Source organism: Aedes albopictus, chromosome 2, assembly GCF_035046485.1.
Source record: "Aedes albopictus strain Foshan chromosome 2, AalbF5, whole genome shotgun sequence".
NCBI lineage: Eukaryota > Metazoa > Arthropoda > Insecta > Diptera > Culicidae > Aedes > Aedes albopictus.
In genome coordinates this window covers 499,604,250-499,626,064 of record NC_085137.1, presented here as the reverse complement: position 1 = coordinate 499,626,064, position 21,815 = coordinate 499,604,250, and the positions used below count along the sequence as shown (strand labels likewise).

General features: G+C 38.0%; 1 protein-coding gene across 3 annotated transcripts in view; it reads left to right on the top strand.

The window, feature by feature from the left end:
* LOC109409075 (calcyphosin-like protein) overlaps window positions 1–17,088 on the top strand; it is a 54,026-nt gene extending 36,938 nt beyond the window's left edge. For 2 of the 3 annotated variants that reach the window (XM_062854397.1, XM_062854396.1), the window contains exons 2-4: window positions 15,764–16,041; window positions 16,321–16,473; window positions 16,541–17,088. In XM_062854397.1, the coding sequence (XP_062710381.1) occupies window positions 15,764–16,041; window positions 16,321–16,473; window positions 16,541–16,757 (648 nt within the window). In that variant the 3' untranslated portion in view covers window positions 16,758–17,088. Of the gene's footprint in view, window positions 1–4,855; window positions 5,183–15,763; window positions 16,042–16,320; window positions 16,474–16,540 lie in introns of those variants that run through there. The other variant, XM_029860793.2, reaches the window with a different exon arrangement.
* Window positions 17,089–21,815: the final 4,727 nt, after the last annotated feature.

Here is a 21,815-nt window from a genome sequence, read left to right as displayed (position 1 = left end):
ATCTTAGTAATGTAGGCGTTCAATAATCCATAGCATTAAGGCCAGTCGTCAAACTTTCCAATTCAGAACATAGTAACTGAAGCATGCTTCCTCAAAATGGCTTAGTTTGACTAACCATGAACTAGGGACGGTCGGACGGTCTATCAATCTATCTATCAATTTCAAATAGATCGAAAAATCAATGAATCCCAAGTAACACACTTGTCACCGAAGAGTCACGGCGGTGCAGGTTTTTGTTGCGCAGAAGTCACTGTGACTTACTACTAGCAAGTAAGTGTTGATTTGTTAGAAGTAAGTCACAGTGACTTCTGCGCAACAAAAACCTGCGCCGCCGTGACTCTTCGGTGACAAGTGTGTTACTTGGGATGTATGTAATTGTTCCCAATTGGCGTAATCTGTTTGTCTGAGTTGATAGTGTTAATGTTAGCCTTTAGGCTGGTGCATTTGAAAACTAGTCGAATCACTGTTTCCACCTTATGCTATTTCAGCCTTTTGATGCATTCAGCCTTCTGTAATATCAACCTTTCGTATTTTAGCCTTTTGTTATTTCAGCTTTTCGTAATTCAGCCTTTTGTACGTAACCCGTCAAAACAGAATGTGGATGTCTTGAAATCACTACACCGATTGTGCTGATCATCGACGATAATCAGCACGGTTTGCATTGGGATCCCTAGTTCCTCCCATTTGCCTTTCAATGTTTCTATCTCAAAATTTGATTATACCCTGAATCACTTTTCTCACATGCGGAGTACTCGTATCTGAAAACAAAATTAGCATTTTTTTTATTAGACAGCGTTGAAGAACCTGACAAAAACTTCTATCGTTAATGTTCGGCTCAGATTGCTTCAATGATTGATTTCAACAACAACTATTTTCAAGATTTCGTCACTCAGTATGGAGGCTGACATATTCTATTTCAGACACTTTCATATGTTAGCCTTTCATCGCCACCAGCTGATGCTGGCTGTAAACAAACCGTTTGACAGACGTGACCCGGAGATGTTGCGGACAGTGACGCGAGCGACAATCTTCATTTTGTACTATAATATCTTTTACTAGTCACGACCACAGGTTTGACGTTGAATAACGTCCGTGTATGCATTAGTTTCGACTATTGAATGCTGTATGGACATTGATATAGACTCTTATACGCAGTTTTGGTTTGTCATTGGTTTGAAGTAAGATGGCAATTGATAGACCTTGATGTTAGAGGAGGTTGCTAGCTATATGAATACGAAAATTAACTCTTGAGTGGATTTTCTTTGTGGCCCTGAAAAGGGCCATTGATTTGATTGTAGGAGAATTAAACTCTTTTTTCCACAGATGCGCTCTCCTCGGAGAGTCTAAGAAAAGTTAGCCAAGATGCCAAGAAGCAGTTTGATTTTATACGACATAACACATTTGCGTTCTTAGAAAATTCGACACTGATTTTTCATTAGGGCCTAACTGACATTTTCGATTTCTCTTCATCGATCCTCTCTTTATGTTATTACAGAATGTGTATTGCGTTTTCCAAAGATTTTTTGGTTGAAATGCGAAGAAGACGACTGCATCTTGCTATAGAAACAAGAAGAATAATGATATTGTTTGTTTTGATCAAGTTATTAGCGAAAGAGAGAGTCGACGAAGAGAAATCGATCAAGTCAGTTAGGCCCTTATGAAAAATCATTGTCGAATTATTCCTTCTCTCTTGAAGCCCTAAAAAGGGCTGTTTGAATTGTGCCAAAAGCAGAACAACAACGGTGATGTTGGCGTTGCGATTGCGATGAGGTGAACCGCCCTCGCTGCTGTCGTGCCAGTCTTTGCCGACTACACAGCACTGGCGAAAGCGAACGCACCCGAGCGCAACCGCCGACAACTAGCGCACTCAGCCTGTCAAAGAATACTGAAGGAACTGGCTGACTCTCTTTCAATACGTTCCCTTCGGACAGCAAATAATGAATGAGGTAAGATGGGAAGAAGATATTAACTTTTACCTACTGGTCGATGCTCCATATTGACGATCTTGCGCCAAATACGACGCACAGGCAAACAAAATTGTCCCACCACAAAATATGCACTGATAGACGGCTTGCGGTAATGACGAGCACACAAATGTTTTCAAATTTACCATGGCAAAACGTGATCATCGACCAACAAACGCTTCTTGTGTGCGTTTTGTTTCCTTACTTATCAACCGGTTCGATAGCCGAGTGGTAGCGTGCGAGCCTGGTGATGTCAAGGTTCTTGGTTCGAATCCGGCTGCCAACAGACACTTTTTTAATTTGTAAATCGGGTCCATGGTAGAATTGAAAACATAAATCTGTTGAGCTGAAACGAAAATCAGTCTGCACAAATCAAGTGGCGTTGTGCATTTAAGTTGACCCTCAGAATAGTAATTTCAACTGCAAACCGCCTTTCAGTGTGCACACCGGTTTCAGCATACATTGGTTGAAGTCGCCGCTACAGTTTTCCAGTAACGGAGCGTTATTTTGGGGTGGTGTTTCGACTAATCGGTTTGTTTATGCACTGTTTCCTTTGTTGTTGGATGTGTGAACATTGTGCTTTCAAAGATTGAGCATTTGCACGATCGTCGCGAAATCCTGGCAAAGCTCAATACTTGGTCGAAAACCACAAACTTGTGCTCAAACGTGATTGGTCGGACAAGTGAGGGTAAGAATCAGTGATGCCATGAATATTTATCTGCAATCAAACAAATTTTTCATAATGTTCACCACAATTCATTAAACTTTTACAAACTGATAGCCTGAATGGACCAAAATATTTACCTGTGGAAAAAGTTTCATGAAAATCTAAGACCCTTCGGCCCAAACCCGTACGGTAATAAAAAAAATCCCCATATCAGTCACTTAGTTGTGGTTTTGTTGTACTGGTATGCTGGACAATTGTTGTACTGGTTTTCATTGAAAGTACAAAGTCATTTTCGTCCAAAATGTCAAGACTCATTGGCATAAACAATGCTTCTTTTTATTGGTCATGCGTTAGCTTCGAAATTCAACTATGAACCTCTGCTTCCCACCAAGAATGTTTCATATCAACCTGCAATAGTCTGACTATTCCACCCACAACTCAGTTCAGAAGCCAAAACAGAAAAAAACATATTTTATATTAAAAACCGCAAACATAGTTTGCCTTTATTTTGTATTAAAAATCGTAGAAAAAAAAATCGGAAAAAATAGTTAAACGACTTTGATAATTTTGGTTTTGGCTGGGATACTGTCAAATTTTGAGGTTAGTAGTCAGCTTTCTACAGAAAAATAATAAAAAAAGTCGACGAATAAGGTTCTTGGCAAATTGAAATTATACGACATCTAACATAAACAAGCGATGAATATTACTAACAGTGTATTTTTTTTTCTAAAAGTCCATCAGATATCCTTAAACATCTTCGAACACGATCTTGTACCGACTTTTTCGAACCCTCTTCGAATTAAAAGGTACGAAACTGATAACACTCATTCGAAGATCTTCGAACACATTATTTTAGTACAACAAATCGTTTTCAAGTTATTTTTTGCAGAACAAAATTCGTTTTTATTTTATACGCTTTTTTTAAGTTAGGTGAGGAAAAATGTATGTGTGTTGGTGCAAAAGTAAGTGATTCATGAAACATTTTATTCAAATAAAAAATATCGAGCCAAAAACAACCATTTTATTCGTGTTTTGGGCAGGAAACTCCATATTCAAAATTGCGCAACTAGAGTGTCCTTCCCGGGACATCCCGGGACAAGAATTCCCGGGATTTGAGTGATTTCGGGATTTCCCGAATCCCGGGATATCATTTCAGAAATCCCAACAATCCCGGGAATCCCGGGATGAAGACAATATGTAGATAAAACTGCCAAATATCAAGGCAAAAACTTTATCTGGCCATTTTCACTTTCGAAATATGAGCGGTTTTCTCACACACCACCATCGGGCTTTGGACACTAGGTCATACTTGAAAAAAAAATCAATCATTCATGATAAACTTGGTATCATGTTATGCTTTTCATTCATCTTTTTCTATTTATTGGTTTATTCAGTAGCAGCAAAAACAAACTGGACATAGCCCACATACCATATTACATTGTAATTTTGGAAATCTGAGACCAAACTTTTACTATATTATATAAATAATTTGAATTTTTCAGAAGAGAATTAATGAATCTCAATAACAAGTACAAAAGTTTTAAAATTATGGAAAACCGCAATTGCAAAAAGAGTCCAACCTTTTGTATTGAAATATTCGGAAACTAAGAGTTCAAAAGGTACTCTTGTGATGGATACAGAAATAACCATAACTAAAAAAATGAATAGTTCAACTGCACAAAAGCTAAACAAATCAATTTTCTGGGTTTTATTGAAATTTTAAAAAATCCCGGGATCCCGGGATTTCCCGGGATTAGCGAAGTATTTTGTCCCGAATCCCAGGACACGAAAATTGGCCGGGAAATGGACACTCTATGCGCAACATAGTATTCCTATTGAATATTGTGCTCGAACCGTGCCTTCGGAACGAGAGCGATTATAAGCTCCAATTCCCTAAAAAAGGTATAATACACTTCGAAACGTTAGATGAATATAATTTGCTTGCACTAAACGATTACGAAGCCCAAAACCCTGGTTTTAGTAGCTACCACAGTACTACATACATTTGATACAAATTTCCCAAATGGAGGAGAACGTGCCTCTGGAGCCAACCTACTGATACTACGTACATTCAGGCAAGGTCTCGCACAGGACACACCTGGGAACCTCTGCTCTGTAGAGCCAGTAGTGGCACTCTCTTAGTTTTCGAGACTTTCGCTTGCTCTCGCTCCACTGGCACTGGTAAGGACCAGTCCGTGTTGTGCCTTAGCCGAGGAAACAAATCCGTTCGAATTGCAGAAAACGTTTTCCATTTGCACAGTGCTTCTACCTTGTATTGTGGGGTATTCCAACCGGATAGAACGGAATATGAGCGAAAACGAAGTGTGGTTTAGAAATTCTTCAACGGGAGTCTTCGATTGAAGCTGTTCCATTTGGCAAACCCAGTGCTCGTGGCACCCCTCCTCAACTACCTCAAACTTGCCGAAAGGATTAATCACGCATCATCATTCACTTTTTTGAAGATTTCATCAAACGGTTACCGTCTTCTAAGCAGCACCAAGTGCCCATCATGAGAGCAGCGCATAGATTCAACAACAGAATTCCATTGAAGGTAAATCGAGCCATTTCACGCCAACAAACGCTGCTGACCAATCGATTGGATGGCCGTACTTGGTTTTATACAAGGATACTTCCATACGCCTGTTCAATGCCCCGCCATGGTTCCCTATAGATCTCGTTTCACCTTGGAATTCACACCTTCGATTAATTCACATTGCGGTTGAGCGGCACTGACTGTGAGCTAACACCAAATCTAAACAAGGACCTTGTGTGGGTGGAGGTTAAAAATTGAGGTCAACACTGATATAATTAGTATCGAAGGCGATGACTGCCCCAGCTAGGATCCACAACCACAACACTTTGAACGGAGGAGACGCATGGTTGATAGTTTGACGGCAACTGCGAAGCGGGAGGGTGCTAACTAACGAACCGAGCAATACCATGATGAGGGGAAATTGAACAAAAAGACGTGCAAATTTGGCATTACCACGCTCGTGCAGAACTAATTCAAAGTTCAGATGCCTCAATCAAGGTGGTTTCAATTCATGCTTCATCATTTTGGTAAAATCTATTATGTCGAAAAAAGCTTTCAATTTGCTGTACCTGCAGCTTGATATGAATCTTGAACTCATGCAGGTCAACGTTCTTGGAGATTTTTTTTTTGTATGTTCACACCTAGTCCAATATACCCTACGTTTGAAATGGGAAAGACTGTATGTTTATATATAAAGGTGATGCATGATTGCGGCGAGCGTCATTAAAGGGAAATAAATGCACTCAATAATTTATCAGCACCAATGATGCCATTGGTGATTGGAATGGAAATATAGCCGACAAGCCCCTTGACCTAAGGAGGATATCGGCAGTCGCAAACATGCGGGATTAAATCAGTGACTCCTAAACTTTTGTAACTTTCGTAAGTACACTCCGTCCTCGTTTAACGTCTAGGCAGGGTGACCGTAAAACATTGTAGTACATACCTACTTTCGTGAAAGTTTAAGTACAAGATGCAATTTTACCTTCTCTATATGTTCAGCAAAGTTTGAGTGTCTATTGAGAACTCTTACGTGGCGTGGATATTCACTACTCGGAATTGTGACTTCAGATGACAACACTGATCGGTATACATAAAATAGTCCATTAACTGTGTGTTTATATAACCCTTTGAAGCCGGATTTTTTTCCAAGCGTTATAATAAAGTTTTTTGCATGTTTATGAAGCATAAAAGGGGTAGAATATGATACAGAATATTTTTTTCTGGATATCCTAGGTCATCCAAACTGTTCTTAAGCTTAGATGCTAGAGTATACGGGTGTAGCGTTACTTCTTTGATTATACAAAGCTACGATGTGTAATCTGTCATGTCCAGTAAGTCTTCTGAAAGTTCAATGGACAGTATCAGATCAGTCAGGAGGCCCTAGGTCATCCAAACTGTTCTTTAGTTTAGATCCTGAAGTGTACGAGTGTAACGGTGACATCCCAAGTAACCAAAAGTTCCGCTTCCCATGATAAAATGCACTTTCAAGTTCCGTGAAGTTCAGATAAAGTTCCAAATGGAACTTTCTGGCTGTTTAAGAGGCTAACGATGAGCCTTGCTGGAACTTCGGTCACAAGTTCCGGTAAGGCTCATTGTTAGCCTCTTAAACAGCCAGAAAATTCCATTCGGAACTTTATCTGAACTTCGCGGAACTTAAAAGCTGCTTAAGATGCTACTCGGAACTTTGTCGGAACTTTTAAGTTTATAGAAGTTCAGTTTCTTTTACAGAAAACAAGTCTTTAAGCATACACGAATAAAAGACAAATATGAATTTATCAAATCAATGAATACTAGGCTTGAGCAAAAAAACTGCCGCCCACCGGATTTGAACCGATAGTGCTGCGTGAGAACCCTACGCTCTACCACAGTACTACAGCTGTGATTGAGTGGACAGCAGGTAAAGTCTGACTTGAATCGATTTTCTGTCGGCAGCTAGTTTTGCACATTTGTACAGTAGTGGAGTTAGCTTGACTTCGTCAAGTGTCTTCAGCGACGCAGCGGTAACTCGGCAGGCTATCACGCAGCACGGTGTGCTGAAACATGATTATTATCGAAGTTGCATGAACCTAAAATATTTTTTTCGTTATAAGTTAGCCTTAAGCGTGTAGAAAAAGATTCTGGGGGGTAGAAAATCTTTCATCGGGGAAAATTGAAATAAAATCGATTTTAGTATTTTACCATTTTCTTCATATAAAAAATATACGCAAAAAACAGGTAAGTCAAACTCCTCTTTTAAAGCCACCTTTCCAATCATAAAATTAAACATTCATAGAGTAAAATAAATGTAAAACATTTTACAACAAATTACAAATTATTTGAGACGTTCGTTCTATGTGACCAGCCCACTAGAGTCTGCCAAATGTCATATATTAGAATAGCACATAAATTCAATGCCCTATATGTGAAGGTTCTGCCGCTTATCCCTTGTTATATTTTACTCATAACAAACCCTGACAGTGACAAAACATCGTCCTAAAGTATAGACGTGACTTGTGAATTTACAGGCATTACCCGTAGTTCCTGTCGATGCCAACGGCCCAACTTCCCTTCTAAATGGCAACGTTAGTTTTTTTCTGATGCAACTTCTAATAATATTTGATTCTGAGCCAACGATACCAAAAGTCTGACTTCTAAACGCGACGCCAGGACAGCATCAATGTTCTTTATGTGTTGTGATGTGAATAATATTAATATATATACCTGGTTTTGTGTGGTAGCCCCAAAAAGAGAACATAAAATTTTAGTAATTAAATAAAATTTTTGTGTACCCTAAAATTGCCTGTAATCATCCATGCCATGACGCGCAAATTATTTTATTTTTATTTATTTTTTCATGACAATTCCAAAACATGAAATGGTTTTCTGTAATTGTGTTTAAATTTAAATGATTAAATTTATGTTATCTTACAATTGTTGAAAGCATAAATTTCTGCCACCTTTGATAAAATGAATCAGTAAATCACACTGGTCAAATTCGATAAACTGTGTATGAAAAAGGAGCTCCTCATTTGGCCTCAATCCCATTCAACCAGACATACTATACGTATCTTCACCGTTCACAGTATGGTCCAGCGTTCTGAAAGGCAGTCATCTTGGATCGTTTCTTCCCCAGCTGTACATAAATGACGTTAAAATTATCCTTAAATGCCTGAAACTTTCATATGCTCACGACCTGCAGTTGTATTTCATGATTAAGCAGCGTCCCGATGCAGCTTTTCTGCACTGCCGTAATTCTGCAAAGTGACGTAAGCGACATTGATAGTTTTTGCCCGTTTTTTGGTTATTATGCATAAAGCTCTTGCTCATTCTCTAAGTTTCTTTCCATAGATGATATATTACGACTAGATGTTGCATGATAATACAGCAGGCATACCACAGTGTTATTTTTACACCAGATATAATATAAAATATACCAAAAAATACCGACATTTTGAATGGCGCTTACGTCACTTTGCAGAATTACGGCAGTGCAGCAACAGTTTAAAACCTTTGCTACATGGTGCTCGTCAAAGCGGATATCACTAAATATATCGAAATGCTCCGTCATATCATTCGGCCCAAAAAAGTCTATTTCCTACTTTGGCTACGCTTTGGGAGGTGTTAAATTAATGCGCAAATCGACAGTCAAACTGCCGTAATTCTGCAAAGTGCCGTAAGCGCCATTCAAAAGTTTGACATTTTTTGTTATAAAAAATAGGCCAAAACTATCAATGTCGCTTACGTCACTTTGCAGAATTACGGCAGCAAAGATCTCGGAGTTCTGTTTGACACAAAACTGTCATTCAAAGACCGTGTCACTTATGTCATGGTCAAGACATCGTCGCAACATGGCTTCCTCTTTCGCTTCGCCCTCGCCAAGAAGTTTAAGGACATCTATAGTTTGAAGTCGCTATATTGTTCAATAGTGCGCCCCATCTTGGAATACTCGGTTGTTGTCTGGACTTCTTATTACAACAATGAAATTCCCCGCATTGAAAGAGTACAGCGTAAATATATTCGTTTTTCGCTTCGTCATCTCAAGTGGAGGAATCCGCTAACATTGACAAGCTATAAAAGCCACTGTTAGCTTATTAATTTGGACCTTTCAGTGCGAGACGCAATGTGGTCAAAGTTTATTTTGTTAGAGATCTTCTTCAAGGCAACATTGATTGCCCCGCTTTTTTAGGTATGTTGCACATCAACACACGTCGACGTAGTCTTAGATCTCATCATTTCCTAAATCTTCCATCAGTGAAGAGATGAACCAGCCTAGGGCTGAAAATCTCTATAATAAAGTAATAATAATAATTATAATTCCATCAGCAAACACCAACTACAGCATGAATTACAGCCTACATGAGCCGACTCGTGGTATTTCTTGTTTGTTCAATATTTGTTATTTTGAAATTTTTGTGCTAAAACACGATTGTTATCGTACTTGCATTGAATATATCACGTCTATACTTAAGGATGATGCATTAACAGCTTGTTGTAAGTGAAATTCAATAAGAGATAAGAGGCAGAATATTCACATATAGGGCAATGAATTTATGCGCTATTCATATCTCTGATATATGGATTTTGGTAGACTCTAGTTGGCTGATCACATAGAACGAACGTCTCAAATAATTTGTAATTCGTTGTAAAATGTTTTACATTTATTTTACTCTATGAATGTTCAATTTTATGATTGGAAAGGTGGCTTTAAAAGAGGAGTTTGACTTACCTGTTTTTTGCGTAACACTAGCTTTATATGAAGAAAATGGTAAAATACTAAAATCGATTTTATTTCAATTTTCCCCGATGAAAGATTTTCTACCCCCCAGAATCTTTTTCTACACGCTTAAGGCTAACTTATAACGAAAAAATATTTTAGGTTCATGCAACTTCGATAATAATCATGTTTCAGCACACCGTGCGCAGGAGAATCCAGTTCAAATTTACATAGCAGCGACATGTGTGAAAATAAATTTATCAGAAGCAATTGCCAGACGTGAATCACAAACTCACTAACAGGGTTGTGATTTTGAAAAACACATTTTTGTTTCTGCATGAATTTTGTCAAAGTTCTGTCAGAAGCTACCTAGAAGGCTATCCAGCGTGCTTATGTGAACTTTCAAGTTCCAAAATTACTTAAAAATGAAGCTGCTTAGAAGGCAAACGAGCAACCTCGAACAAGCTGCTTAGCTTATAAAGTACCCTTTTTTATCTGAACTTTTGGTTACTTGGGATGTTTCATTATACAAAGCTTTTATTTGTAATCTATTGTGTCCAGTAAATCTTCTGAAAGTTCAATGGACAGTATCAGATCAGTCGGGATATCCTAGGTCAAGCAAACTGTTCTTGAGTTTAGTTACCATAGTCTACGGGTTTAACGGTAACTTCATTCATTGTACAAAGCTACGATTTGTGTTTAATCATGTCCAGTAAGTCTTCTGAAAGTTCAATAGACAATAGCAGATTTGTTGAGATTTACTAGATCATCCAAACCGTTCTTGAGTTTAAACACTAAAGCCTACAGTTGTAACTTCATTCATTATACAAAGCTACGATATATAATCTATCATGTCCAGTAAATCTTCTAAATATTCAATGGACATTATTAGATCAGCTGGTGTCACTTCGGAATGTTGGCTTTGGGGGAATCAAAAACACTAGTTTATGATTTTTCCCGACGTTTCGGTCCGTATGGGACCTTTTTCAAGGGTTCTAAAATATAATTATTCTACTATCAATACAAAATTTTTAACAGTTAGTTAGTTATACAAATTACTAATCGTTCAAGGTTTCCTAGTCAAGATGGCTTTGCATCTTCCATTTAAACCAAAACTTCCGCATGTCAATTTTTAGTTTATCACCAACCAACTGTAGTTTCTGTTTATAGAGTTATATTGCATAATCTATTATACTTACTGTGGAGCTCGCAGAATATAATCAGAGACTATGACATAATTTCGATGTATTCAGAATCGTATACATTGTCCTGCCATAAATAACACGAAGTCTGCAGCTTACGCAGTCAATTAATCTGTTAACAGAATCCCTTTAAGATATTCTTAGCTGTTTTGAGTTACACAACATTACCAACTGTAATGATTGTATCTAATTTATTATTTTAGCGTAAATAACAATAATAATAACACTGAATCAACAATACTTCACAATGACTACAAAGAATGCAGATTTCAAAAAATAGGTTCCATAAAAGTTTAAGCAACTTTAAATATTTTGAAGATACAGAACAATGTCTACTAGTCTTTGGAAAATATTAGTACCCAAGCAGCACCTGCAACATCATGCAAAATCTGGTTTTCTATGCTATGGTCTAAAAGAGTTGCAATAAAAGCACACGCAACTTCAATCTTACCAGTTGAGTTGCATTTAAACTCCGAATATCGTTAAGTTGCAGCTTTGTTTCATAGGAATTACAAAAAACATCGTATTTGACATCGATTTATGGAGGCGGAGCTAATATATTCCTCACAAGTGACAATACAGTCAGCTTGCATTAAATGTGCTATGTAACACACATGAAACATCTAACTGTGGTTTGTTTGTTCAGATTAGGTTCCAAATGTGTTACAGAAAACTTGCGCGTCTTTTCATTTTGACAGCTTTCTAACTTGTGACAAAGAAGATACAATGAAGTAACGCGTAACTTCAGTAGCTTTTATGGTGCGTTGAACAGCAAATCTCTCACAGAGCTTCTGGTTTAGTATGTTAGGTGAGTGGTTAATACTCCTGGTGTCCATGGTTCGAGTCTGGACATTTTTTTCTTTTTTTATCAATACCCCTAGCTCAAGTTGCATAACGATTTAGAATTTGCGCTTTTTGCGTTTCAAAGGAGAAGCAATTATGTTATGTTGTCCTTAATACAAACACTGAATAAATTGCACTGATGTTGCTTGTTCTGGCTTTGAAACAAGTCGTGTTGCTTGGGTAAACATGGTTCATTATTGTATCATCATTCAGCGTAGCAGGCTAGCATTGCAAGTGTAGATATAAAGTTGTGTACTTCACGAATGATTGGATAACCTAAATTATCACAAAACTATCGTGGAGTAACCCTTGAGAGTAAAGAGGTATATGGATCCCATTTGGTTGTTCAACGTTACTGTCTAAAGCTAAATTACCTTATGCTTTTATCAATTAGGCTCCATAACAGTAAGGATGACTCATAATATCCCAAAATTATATAAAAACGCTTATTGTTCCTTATCCCTTATTCCTTATCCCTTATTGTAGAGTAGTTTGGATGATCTGTAATATCTCAAAAGTATCTTGAAATGACTCGTGAAATTCCAGGATGATTACATATTGGAGTAGGAGTAATCAAGCAAAGTTGCTCAGTATAGTATAGCTGCTGTTACAATTGTAGACCTAAAGTTCTGAACTCTAAGGTAGTTTGGCTAATCTTGAATATCCCCATATAGTGTCTCTAAATGGCATTTCAAATTTCAAGAACTTCACGGCTCCCAGCAAGTTATGTTATGCTATTATTTATGGCGAAAACACATTCTTGTAGATTTTTGAAGGATACTTCATTATAGGACAGTTTGGATGACCCCGCATGTTCCAAAAGTTTATAATAATATCTAGTAGACTTCAGGTTCATCCAGTAACCGCGGTTGATTATGAAACGTTACTCCGTATGACAGACACGACTACTGTTGAGAGTATAAATCTGAAGTTCTGAACTCCGAGGTAGTTTGGCTGACCTGGAATACCCCTATAGTGTATCTATATCACATTTCACATTAAGTAAATTTATGGCACTCAGTAGATTGTGCAATGCTATTATTTATGGCGAAAACACAAGGAATTATTCTTGTAGATTTGAAGGACTTTATTATAGGACAGTTAGGATGACCCTGAATGTGCCAAAAGTACTGGACTCCAGTAACCGTAGTTGGTTATGCAACGTTACTAAGTATGACAGATATGGCTACTGTTACGAGTAAAGATCTGAAGTTCTGAACTCCAAGGTAGTTTGACTGTCCTGGGATATCCCTATAGTGTCTACAAAAGACATTATAGATTTCAAGAGCTTCACGGATCCCAGTAGATTATGTAATGCTATTCAAGGATGTTTTCGGTCACCTGGCAATCATTTGACTCATTTGGCTATAACTCAGTTCAGAAGCCCAATATTTCAATGTGGTGTTCGGCAAACTTGTGGATTAGTGTTTTTCCTACAATTATCACCAAGGACGCCATATTCTAACTCTGATATGTATTTACGGCGTACAAGTGTAAATACCACCTACTCTTACTAAACGATCGGATTTTTTGATCGTTTAGTATGAGTAGGTGGTACTAGTGCTCTCACACCGTAAATATTAGAGTTGGCATATGACTTCCTTGGTGATAATTGTAGGAAAAACATTAATCTACAAGTTTCCCGAACACCACGTTGTAATATTGGACTTCTGAACTGAGTTATAAACAAAAGAGTCAAATGATTGCCAGGTGATCGAAAACATCCTTGATGCTATGATTTATTTCGAAAACTAATCGGATTATTCTTGTAGATTTGAAGGACGTTATCGAACAGTTTTGAGCACCTAGGATAAGAATATAAAACATCTTTTGATATTCTTGACGAAGGTTCAATGAATGCATATGAACGTAACCCACATCCAAATTCAGCTTTTAGAACCACTGGTATGTCAATTAGTTCGTTTCATGGTGTTCAGACAAGGTTCAGAATGTTCTAGGTTGTCAATAAAGTTCTCAAGAGGTTCCAAGGATTTTGATAAAGGAGCCTCAGGACTTTAAGGTCGCTCAGAGGTATTTCCCGCTCCTGAGACTCCCATTATGCCCTCTAAAACGCCCCTAAAGCCCCTGAGACGAACCTTAGACCCCCTTAAACGCGCGCGTCGGAGACCTCATGGTATTCCCTAAAACCCAGTGTGACCCCCTTGAAATATCCCTGAGATCTCATGGTACCCCACTAAAACTCCACAACACTTGTTGACCTTTCAACTTATCTAGTTTCAATCACCTGCTTCAGCTGATTTCAGAAGCTGAAGCTAAAAATAGGATGCATGACAAACTTGTGCGGCTAGATATCTATTTTTTAAGATTTTCAGTAAGATCGATGAGAAGAGTTGTACTTCATGAAAGGATAGTTGTGATACCGGAAGTTCATGTGTGAATCTGTTTCTGAACCGGAAATAAGTGCTCCCTGGTGCAAGGCGAGCTTGATGGTCTATTGGCTACCGCTTCTGAGTCGCATGCAAAAGGTCCTGACCCGTCTCTTTCCTCCTACTTATCTTTCTATATACTTTCTCCCTCCTCTCTACATATACAACTCATGTATACATGTAATAATTTCATAGTCATCGGTAGAACCAGAAACGGTTGAAAAGTCGTTTCTCTTCCTTCCAACTTTCACAGCACAGTGATGATCTATCAGATAACGCCTACGCGTTATGCAATCAAGCGAACTGTGCCGCATTAGCTTCATAGTAATAATCTAAAGCCTGGCACCAATGTGTGAACCCTCTGCCAACCATACCCCAGCAGCAATCAGATATCCGCATTAATTTGTGCAGACGCAGAGGTACAGTCGGGTCTCCTATTAGACGCTGCCACCCACTTTACGCCCACCGCGTTTTCCAGGCTGTCTTATAACCAATTCAGTTCATTTTTTATATGTGATAAGTCTATAGTAAGTACTAACTGCGCTAAAAAATCAGCTGGATTGGATTCAAGACAGCTGAGAAATTGCGGTGGGCGTAAAGTGGGTGGCAGCGTCTAATAGAAGACTCGACTGTATATTCGATCTGCTGTGGATACAAACGATTGCAATCATCACTTCCTTCCCCTTCTCCACATTGACCTTCAACCTGAGGTGGCAGGCGCCATTATCGGCTAAAAATAGAAAATCACCAATACTCACACACTGAGGAATGAATGAGGATGCCTGTTAGCCCCGGCAGATATCTTATTGGTTCCTTATGTGAGTGTGGCTGGTCTTGCGATACTGGAGCAGCATCCGCGGGCGATCAATCAAGCTCAAGCAAGCGGAAATAAATAAATGTTTCCTGGTGCAATGTTTTAATGATTCGTACATGAATCTGGCATTTTATAATAGTTCTGAGCTTTTTTAACAACTTGAAATGGTAGGCCAATGCAAGAACACATTGCTAAGGTTGTTTTCTAGCATGTGTTGCATCTGAAATTTGATCCCAGATGTGTACTTCCGGTAGTACTCTGGGCACACCGTTCCCTTAGACCCGATTTCATGTCTATTTATAAGACAAAGTGGGGCTTTATCGTAATCTGATATGATCTCCACTGATTATCGTTTGAGTGTGATTGAATGACTGAAAACTTGCACCGAGGTCATCCGGAAAGTTGGCAGAGTTGGTGTCAGGGCCCGCCAACCAACCCTCCAATACTCACCGATCTTCTGAAGAATCGGTAGAAATAGAATTCTCAACAGTAGTATATAGTTAGTACAATGGATTAAATGACAGAGTTGATTGAGTTCATGAATTAGCGCGGTGTGTTTTCTCCGCGTAAGAAAAGATCTGACTGTAGTTTTCTTAAGTACAGTGTTTACGAAAAGTATTGTAAAATATGTTGTTTCTACCCCCTTTTATTCTCCAGATGACACATCGTCCCGTCAGTGCAATGTCTCGTCAAGAATCGGAAATGATCAACCGCAGCCGTCGGGCTCTGTCGTCGGGCACCCTGACGGACTCGATCGAGAAACTACGTCACATGTGTCTGGCCCGAGGCGCGTCGGGAATTCTCGGCCTCGGTCGGTGCTTCCGTCGCATGGACGACGACGGCAACAAGGCACTCAACCTGGAGGAGTTCATCAAGGGTCTGCTCGACACCGGACTGGACATTACCAACGAGGAAGCCACCGAGATGTTTAACAAGTAATGATGCAGGCGTAGAATTGATATATTTGAACGCTTTTAGTTTTTGTTTGTTAACCAACTTACTTACTACTTGCTTACTTACACACTTACTTATTTACCTACTCACTTACTTACTTATTAACTTACTTACTTATTAACTTACATACTTACTCACTTACTTACTTACTCACTTATTTTCTTACTTACTTATTTGCCGAATTACTGATAACTGTTTGATACAATTTCTACCTGAAAAAATCACCCATTTACTACATTCGACTTCCTGTTTAATTCCAGGTTTGACACCGATAGCAGCGGATCGATAAACATGACCGAATTCTTGATCGCAATCCGTCCCAATATGTCCGAATCAAGGAAGAACATCGTGAGCCAAGCTTTCGCTAAGTTGGACAAAACTGGTGATGGAGCCATCACCATCGAGGATTTGAAGTATTGCTATTTCCATTATCGTGGAAGTAACATGTCATTAACTGCTCCTGTCCTCACTTTTTTCCAGGAATGTCTACTCGGTCAAAAATCACCCGTTGTACATCAGCGGTGAGGAAACGGAAGATGTCATCCTGAGGAAATTTTTGGCCAACTTCGAGGAGAACGGAAACGTCGACGGGACCGTCACCAAGGAGGAGTTCCTGAACTATTATGCCGGCCTTAGTGCTTCGATCGATTCGGATGCCTATTTCGATTTGATGGTTCGCCAAGCTTACAAGCTGTAAACTGGCCCTACAAGAGTATTCTAAGTCGTTACAAATGCAACAATATTAAATATTACTATTTATTGTTTTATTAACATACCTAGAATGTGCAGCATATTACCAAAAAGATACAAAAAAAAACAAAATGGACGTGGAACAAGTCAAAGCGCCATTCGTTGCAAGGTTTGCTTGCAAACTGCCTTCGCTGATTTGAACTAGTAGTGTTTTGAAAACGATTACAATTCGTTCACTAGGATTACAATTGAGAGCAAACATGTTTTTTAACTTTTATCAATTGAATCACGCGAGATCTGTGACAATGCAACAGTAAAATAAATGTTCTAAAATGCTAGTTTGTAGTTCTTATGTATTTTCTTCGAAAAGAAATCCAACACCGGCAGTAGAAGTTAACCGTTAGTTACCCTAAAGTTACGCACAACGGAAACCACACCACAGCCCTGATAACATCAGAGCATTGCGTCCAGCAATTGACTTCTTTTGTGGTGTTGAGATAATTCCATATTCTGAATCTGCATGCAAAACTGAGTCGAAATCCAAATTTTCATGAATTTTGGTGTCCGGGAACCTATTTAAAAAACAGTTTGAAGTTTGTATTGGAGCGATTTGTCGAATCACCCCTTGTCGCATTTTGTACTGGGTGGAGCTGTCAAGCAGTTGCCCAGCTGACAAAAGGTGATTTCGAATAATCTCTTCGAAATTGCTTTTAGGTACCAAAATGAAGTTCTAAAAATCTGAAATTTGCTCTTTCGTATAAAATCAAAAAATCAATACATTTTTCTTAATTTAAAAATCCAATTAGCTAGAACCTGCCAGCTATCAAACATTACCACGAAGTAGAAGTAACACTTCATTCCCGCACAACATAAAACAGGAGATAACCCAAACATTAGTTGCGGTCAAGATGATAAGAACTTTCTAGGAGAATGCAGCTGTTCATAAATACCCCATGGAGGAGGCAGTCTCAAGTCAGTCTTGTTTGAGTCCGCATTCCGGGCAGGCCACGGTCTCGTGTCAGAATTAAGTATAGAAACACATGATGTACTGTATATCCTCATACATATTCAATTGTGTGAATTGGCTGGAACGATTTAGGAAACAATCCAAAACAACTCATATCACAGAAAACCTGTAGTCATGTGATCGATTCCATGAGAACGGAAATAAAGAGGACTTTTTAGCGTTGTAACTCGAAAAATACTTAGGAATTAATTACGAAGAGTTTCACTGTTAGAGAATTGCAGACCTAAAGTTACGGTTCCCGCAGTTATGAGTGTCCCTCAAAATGGTTAAAAATAAAAAGTAAGCATATTTGTTTAACTACCGTCAAACGGGGTTACTTGCAACAGCGGTGTAACTTGCAGCACGATGACATATATTAATTTTGATTTATATTCTCATAATAATGAAAGCTAGTATGCTCCACTATTACGGTTATCAATATTGTGTATGTAAAAAATCGCACGGTGTGCTGAAACATGATTATTATCGAAGTTGCATGAACCTAAAATATTTTTTCGTTATAAGTTAGCCTTAAGCGTGTAGAAAAAGATTCTGGGGGGTAGAAAATCTTTCATCGGGGAAAATTGAAATAAAATCGATTTTAGTATTTTACCATTTTCTTCATATAAAGCTAGTGTTACGCAAAAAACAGGTAAGTCAAACTCCTCTTTTAAAGCCACCTTTCCAATCATAAAATTGAACATTCATAGAGTAAAATAAATGTAAAACATTTTACAACGAATTACAAATTATTTGAGACGTTCGTTCTATGTGATCAGCCCACTAGAGTCTACCAAAATCCATATATCAGAGATATGAATAGCGCATAAATTCATTGCCCTATATGTGAATATTCTGCCTCTTATCTCTTATTGAATTTCACTTACAACAAGCTGTTAATGCATCATCCTTAAGTATAGACGTGATATATTCAATGCAAGTACGATAACAATCGTGTTTTAGCACAAAAATTTCAAAATAACAAATATTGAACAAACAAGAAATACCACGAGTCGGCTCATGTAGGCTGTAATTCATGCTGTAGTTGGTGTTTGCTGATGGAATTATAATTATTATTATTACTTTATTATAGAGATTTTCAGCCCTAGGCTGGTTCATCTCTTCACTGATGGAAGATTTAGGAAATGATGAGATCTAAGACTACGTCGACGTGTGTTGATGTGCAACATACCTAAAAAAGCGGGGCAATCAATGTTGCCTTGAAGAAGATCTCTAACAAAATAAACTTTGACCACATTGCGTCTCGCACTGAAAGGTCCAAATTAATAAGCTAACAGTGGCTTTTATAGCTTGTCAATGTTAGCGGATTCCTCCACTTGAGATGACGAAGCGAAAAACGAATATATTTACGCTGTACTCTTTCAATGCGGGGAATTTCATTGTTGTAATAAGAAGTCCAGACAACAACCGAGTATTCCAAGATGGGGCGCACTATTGAACAATATAGCGACTTCAAACTATAGATGTCCTTAAACTTCTTGGCGAGGGCGAAGCGAAAGAGGAAGCCATGTTGCGACGATGTCTTGACCATGACATAAGTGACACGGTCTTTGAATGACAGTTTTGTGTCAAACAGAACTCCGAGATCTTTGCTGCCGTAATTCTGCAAAGTGACGTAAGCGACATTGATAGTTTTGGCCTATTTTTTATAACAAAAAATGTCAAACTTTTGAATGGCGCTTACGGCACTTTGCAGAATTACGGCAGTTTGACTGTCGATTTGCGCATTAATTTAACACCTCCCAAAGCGTAGCCAAAGTAGGAAATAGACTTTTTTGGGCCGAATGATATGACGGAGCATTTCGATATATTTAGTGATATCCGCTTTGACGAGCACCATGTAGCAAAGGTTTTAAACTGTTGCTGCACTGCCGTAATTCTGCAAAGTGACGTAAGCGCCATTCAAAATGTCGGTATTTTTTGGTATATTTTATATTATATCTGGTGTAAAAATAACACTGTGGTATGCCTGCTGTATTATCATGCAACATCTAGTCGTAATATATCATCTATGGAAAGAAACTTAGAGAATGAGCAAGAGCTTTATGCATAATAACCAAAAAACGGGCAAAAACTATCAATGTCGCTTACGTCACTTTGCAGAATTACGGCAGTGCAGAAAAGCTGCATCGGGACGCTGCTTAATCATGAAATACAACTGCAGGTCGTGAGCATATGAAAGTTTCAGGCATTTAAGGATAATTTTAACGTCATTTATGTACAGCTGGGGAAGAAACGATCCAAGATGACTGCCTTTCAGAACGCTGGACCATACTGTGAACGGTGAAGATACGTATAGTATGTCTGGTTGAATGGGATTGAGGCCAAATGAGGAGCTCCTTTTTCATACACAGTTTATCGAATTTGACCAGTGTGATTTACTGATTCATTTTATCAAAGGTGGCAGAAATTTATGCTTTCAACAATTGTAAGATAACATAAATTTAATCATTTAAATTTAAACACAATTACAGAAAACCATTTCATGTTTTGGAATTGTCATGAAAAAATAAATAAAAATAAAATAATTTGCGCGTCATGGCATGGATGATTACAGGCAATTTTAGGGTACACAAAAATTTTATTTAATTACTAAAATTTTATGTTCTCTTTTTGGGGCTACCACACAAAACCAGGTATATATATTAATATTATTCACATCACAACACATAAAGAACATTGATGCTGTCCTGGCGTCGCGTTTAGAAGTCAGACTTTTGGTATCGTTGGCTCAGAATCAAATATTATTAGAAGTTGCATCAGAAAAAAACTAACGTTGCCATTTAGAAGGGAAGTTGGGCCGTTGGCATCGACAGGAACTACGGGTAATGCCTGTAAATTCACAAGTCACGTCTATACTTTAGGACGATGTTTTGTCACTGTCAGGGTTTGTTATGAGTAAAATTTAACAAGAGATAAGCGGCAGAACCTTCACATATAGGGCATTGAATTTATGTGCTATTCTAATATATGACATTTGGCAGACTCTAGTGGGCTGGTCACATAGAACGAACGTCTCAAATAATTTGTAATTCGTTGTAAAATGTTTTACATTTATTTTACTCTATGAATGTTTAATTTTATGATTGGAAAGGTGGCTTTAAAAGAGGAGTTTGACTTACCTGTTTTTTGCGTAACACTAGCTTTATATGAAGAAAATGGTAAAATACTAAAATCGATTTTATTTCAATTTTCCCCGATGAAAGATTTTCTACCCCCCAGAATCTTTTTCTACACGCTTAAGGCTAACTTATAACGAAAAAATATTTTAGGTTCATGCAACTTCGATAATAATCATGTTTCAGCACACCGTGAATCGTTTAGTGGAAAAAACAATTTTATTTCTTTGTTTATTGTTCAGCTACACTGTAAAAACAGTTTGCTCATTTAATGCCATAAAAACAAGTATGAATATCGTGCTTTCCCTCTCTTCTATGGTAAGTGCGATAAGTCTGATGGTTTTGGTAGCAGTTAGGGTACCTAATAGTAATACTTGAAATTATTTTAATAATCCATGTCGCACACTCTTATTATTCACCATTCCAAGCATTTCATGATGAAGAGCTGTAGCGTGAATCGGATAATATCCAAACTGCTGCTTCCCGATAGACTTTAGGGGGTTTGTAGTAACAGCCTGCATTCGTTATATTTTTGTAAACGAAACAGCTTCAGCTTAAGGCTCAAGCATCCGTCATCATTTTTCGGAAAATAAAAAGCAGTTTTCTCGCTGTAAATCAAAACATCGATCATGAAAATATATTCACTGCATTCTATTCCTCATGTGGAGTACAGTGAATATATTTTCACATCTAAGACTTTTGTTTTGAACGAAAAAACTGCTTTCAAATATTTGATGATGACGATGATTTCAAAGACGAATTGTTCAACGTGAAACATCTAATAGGTATTTATTTTGTTTTGCTTCATGCTAATAATTTGACAGTCTTATTCTACTTAGCCATGTATGTATGTCTTTTACTATTACTCGATACTAGATTTCCTGAGCACACCTGATCATGCCGGAGTCACCTTCATCTG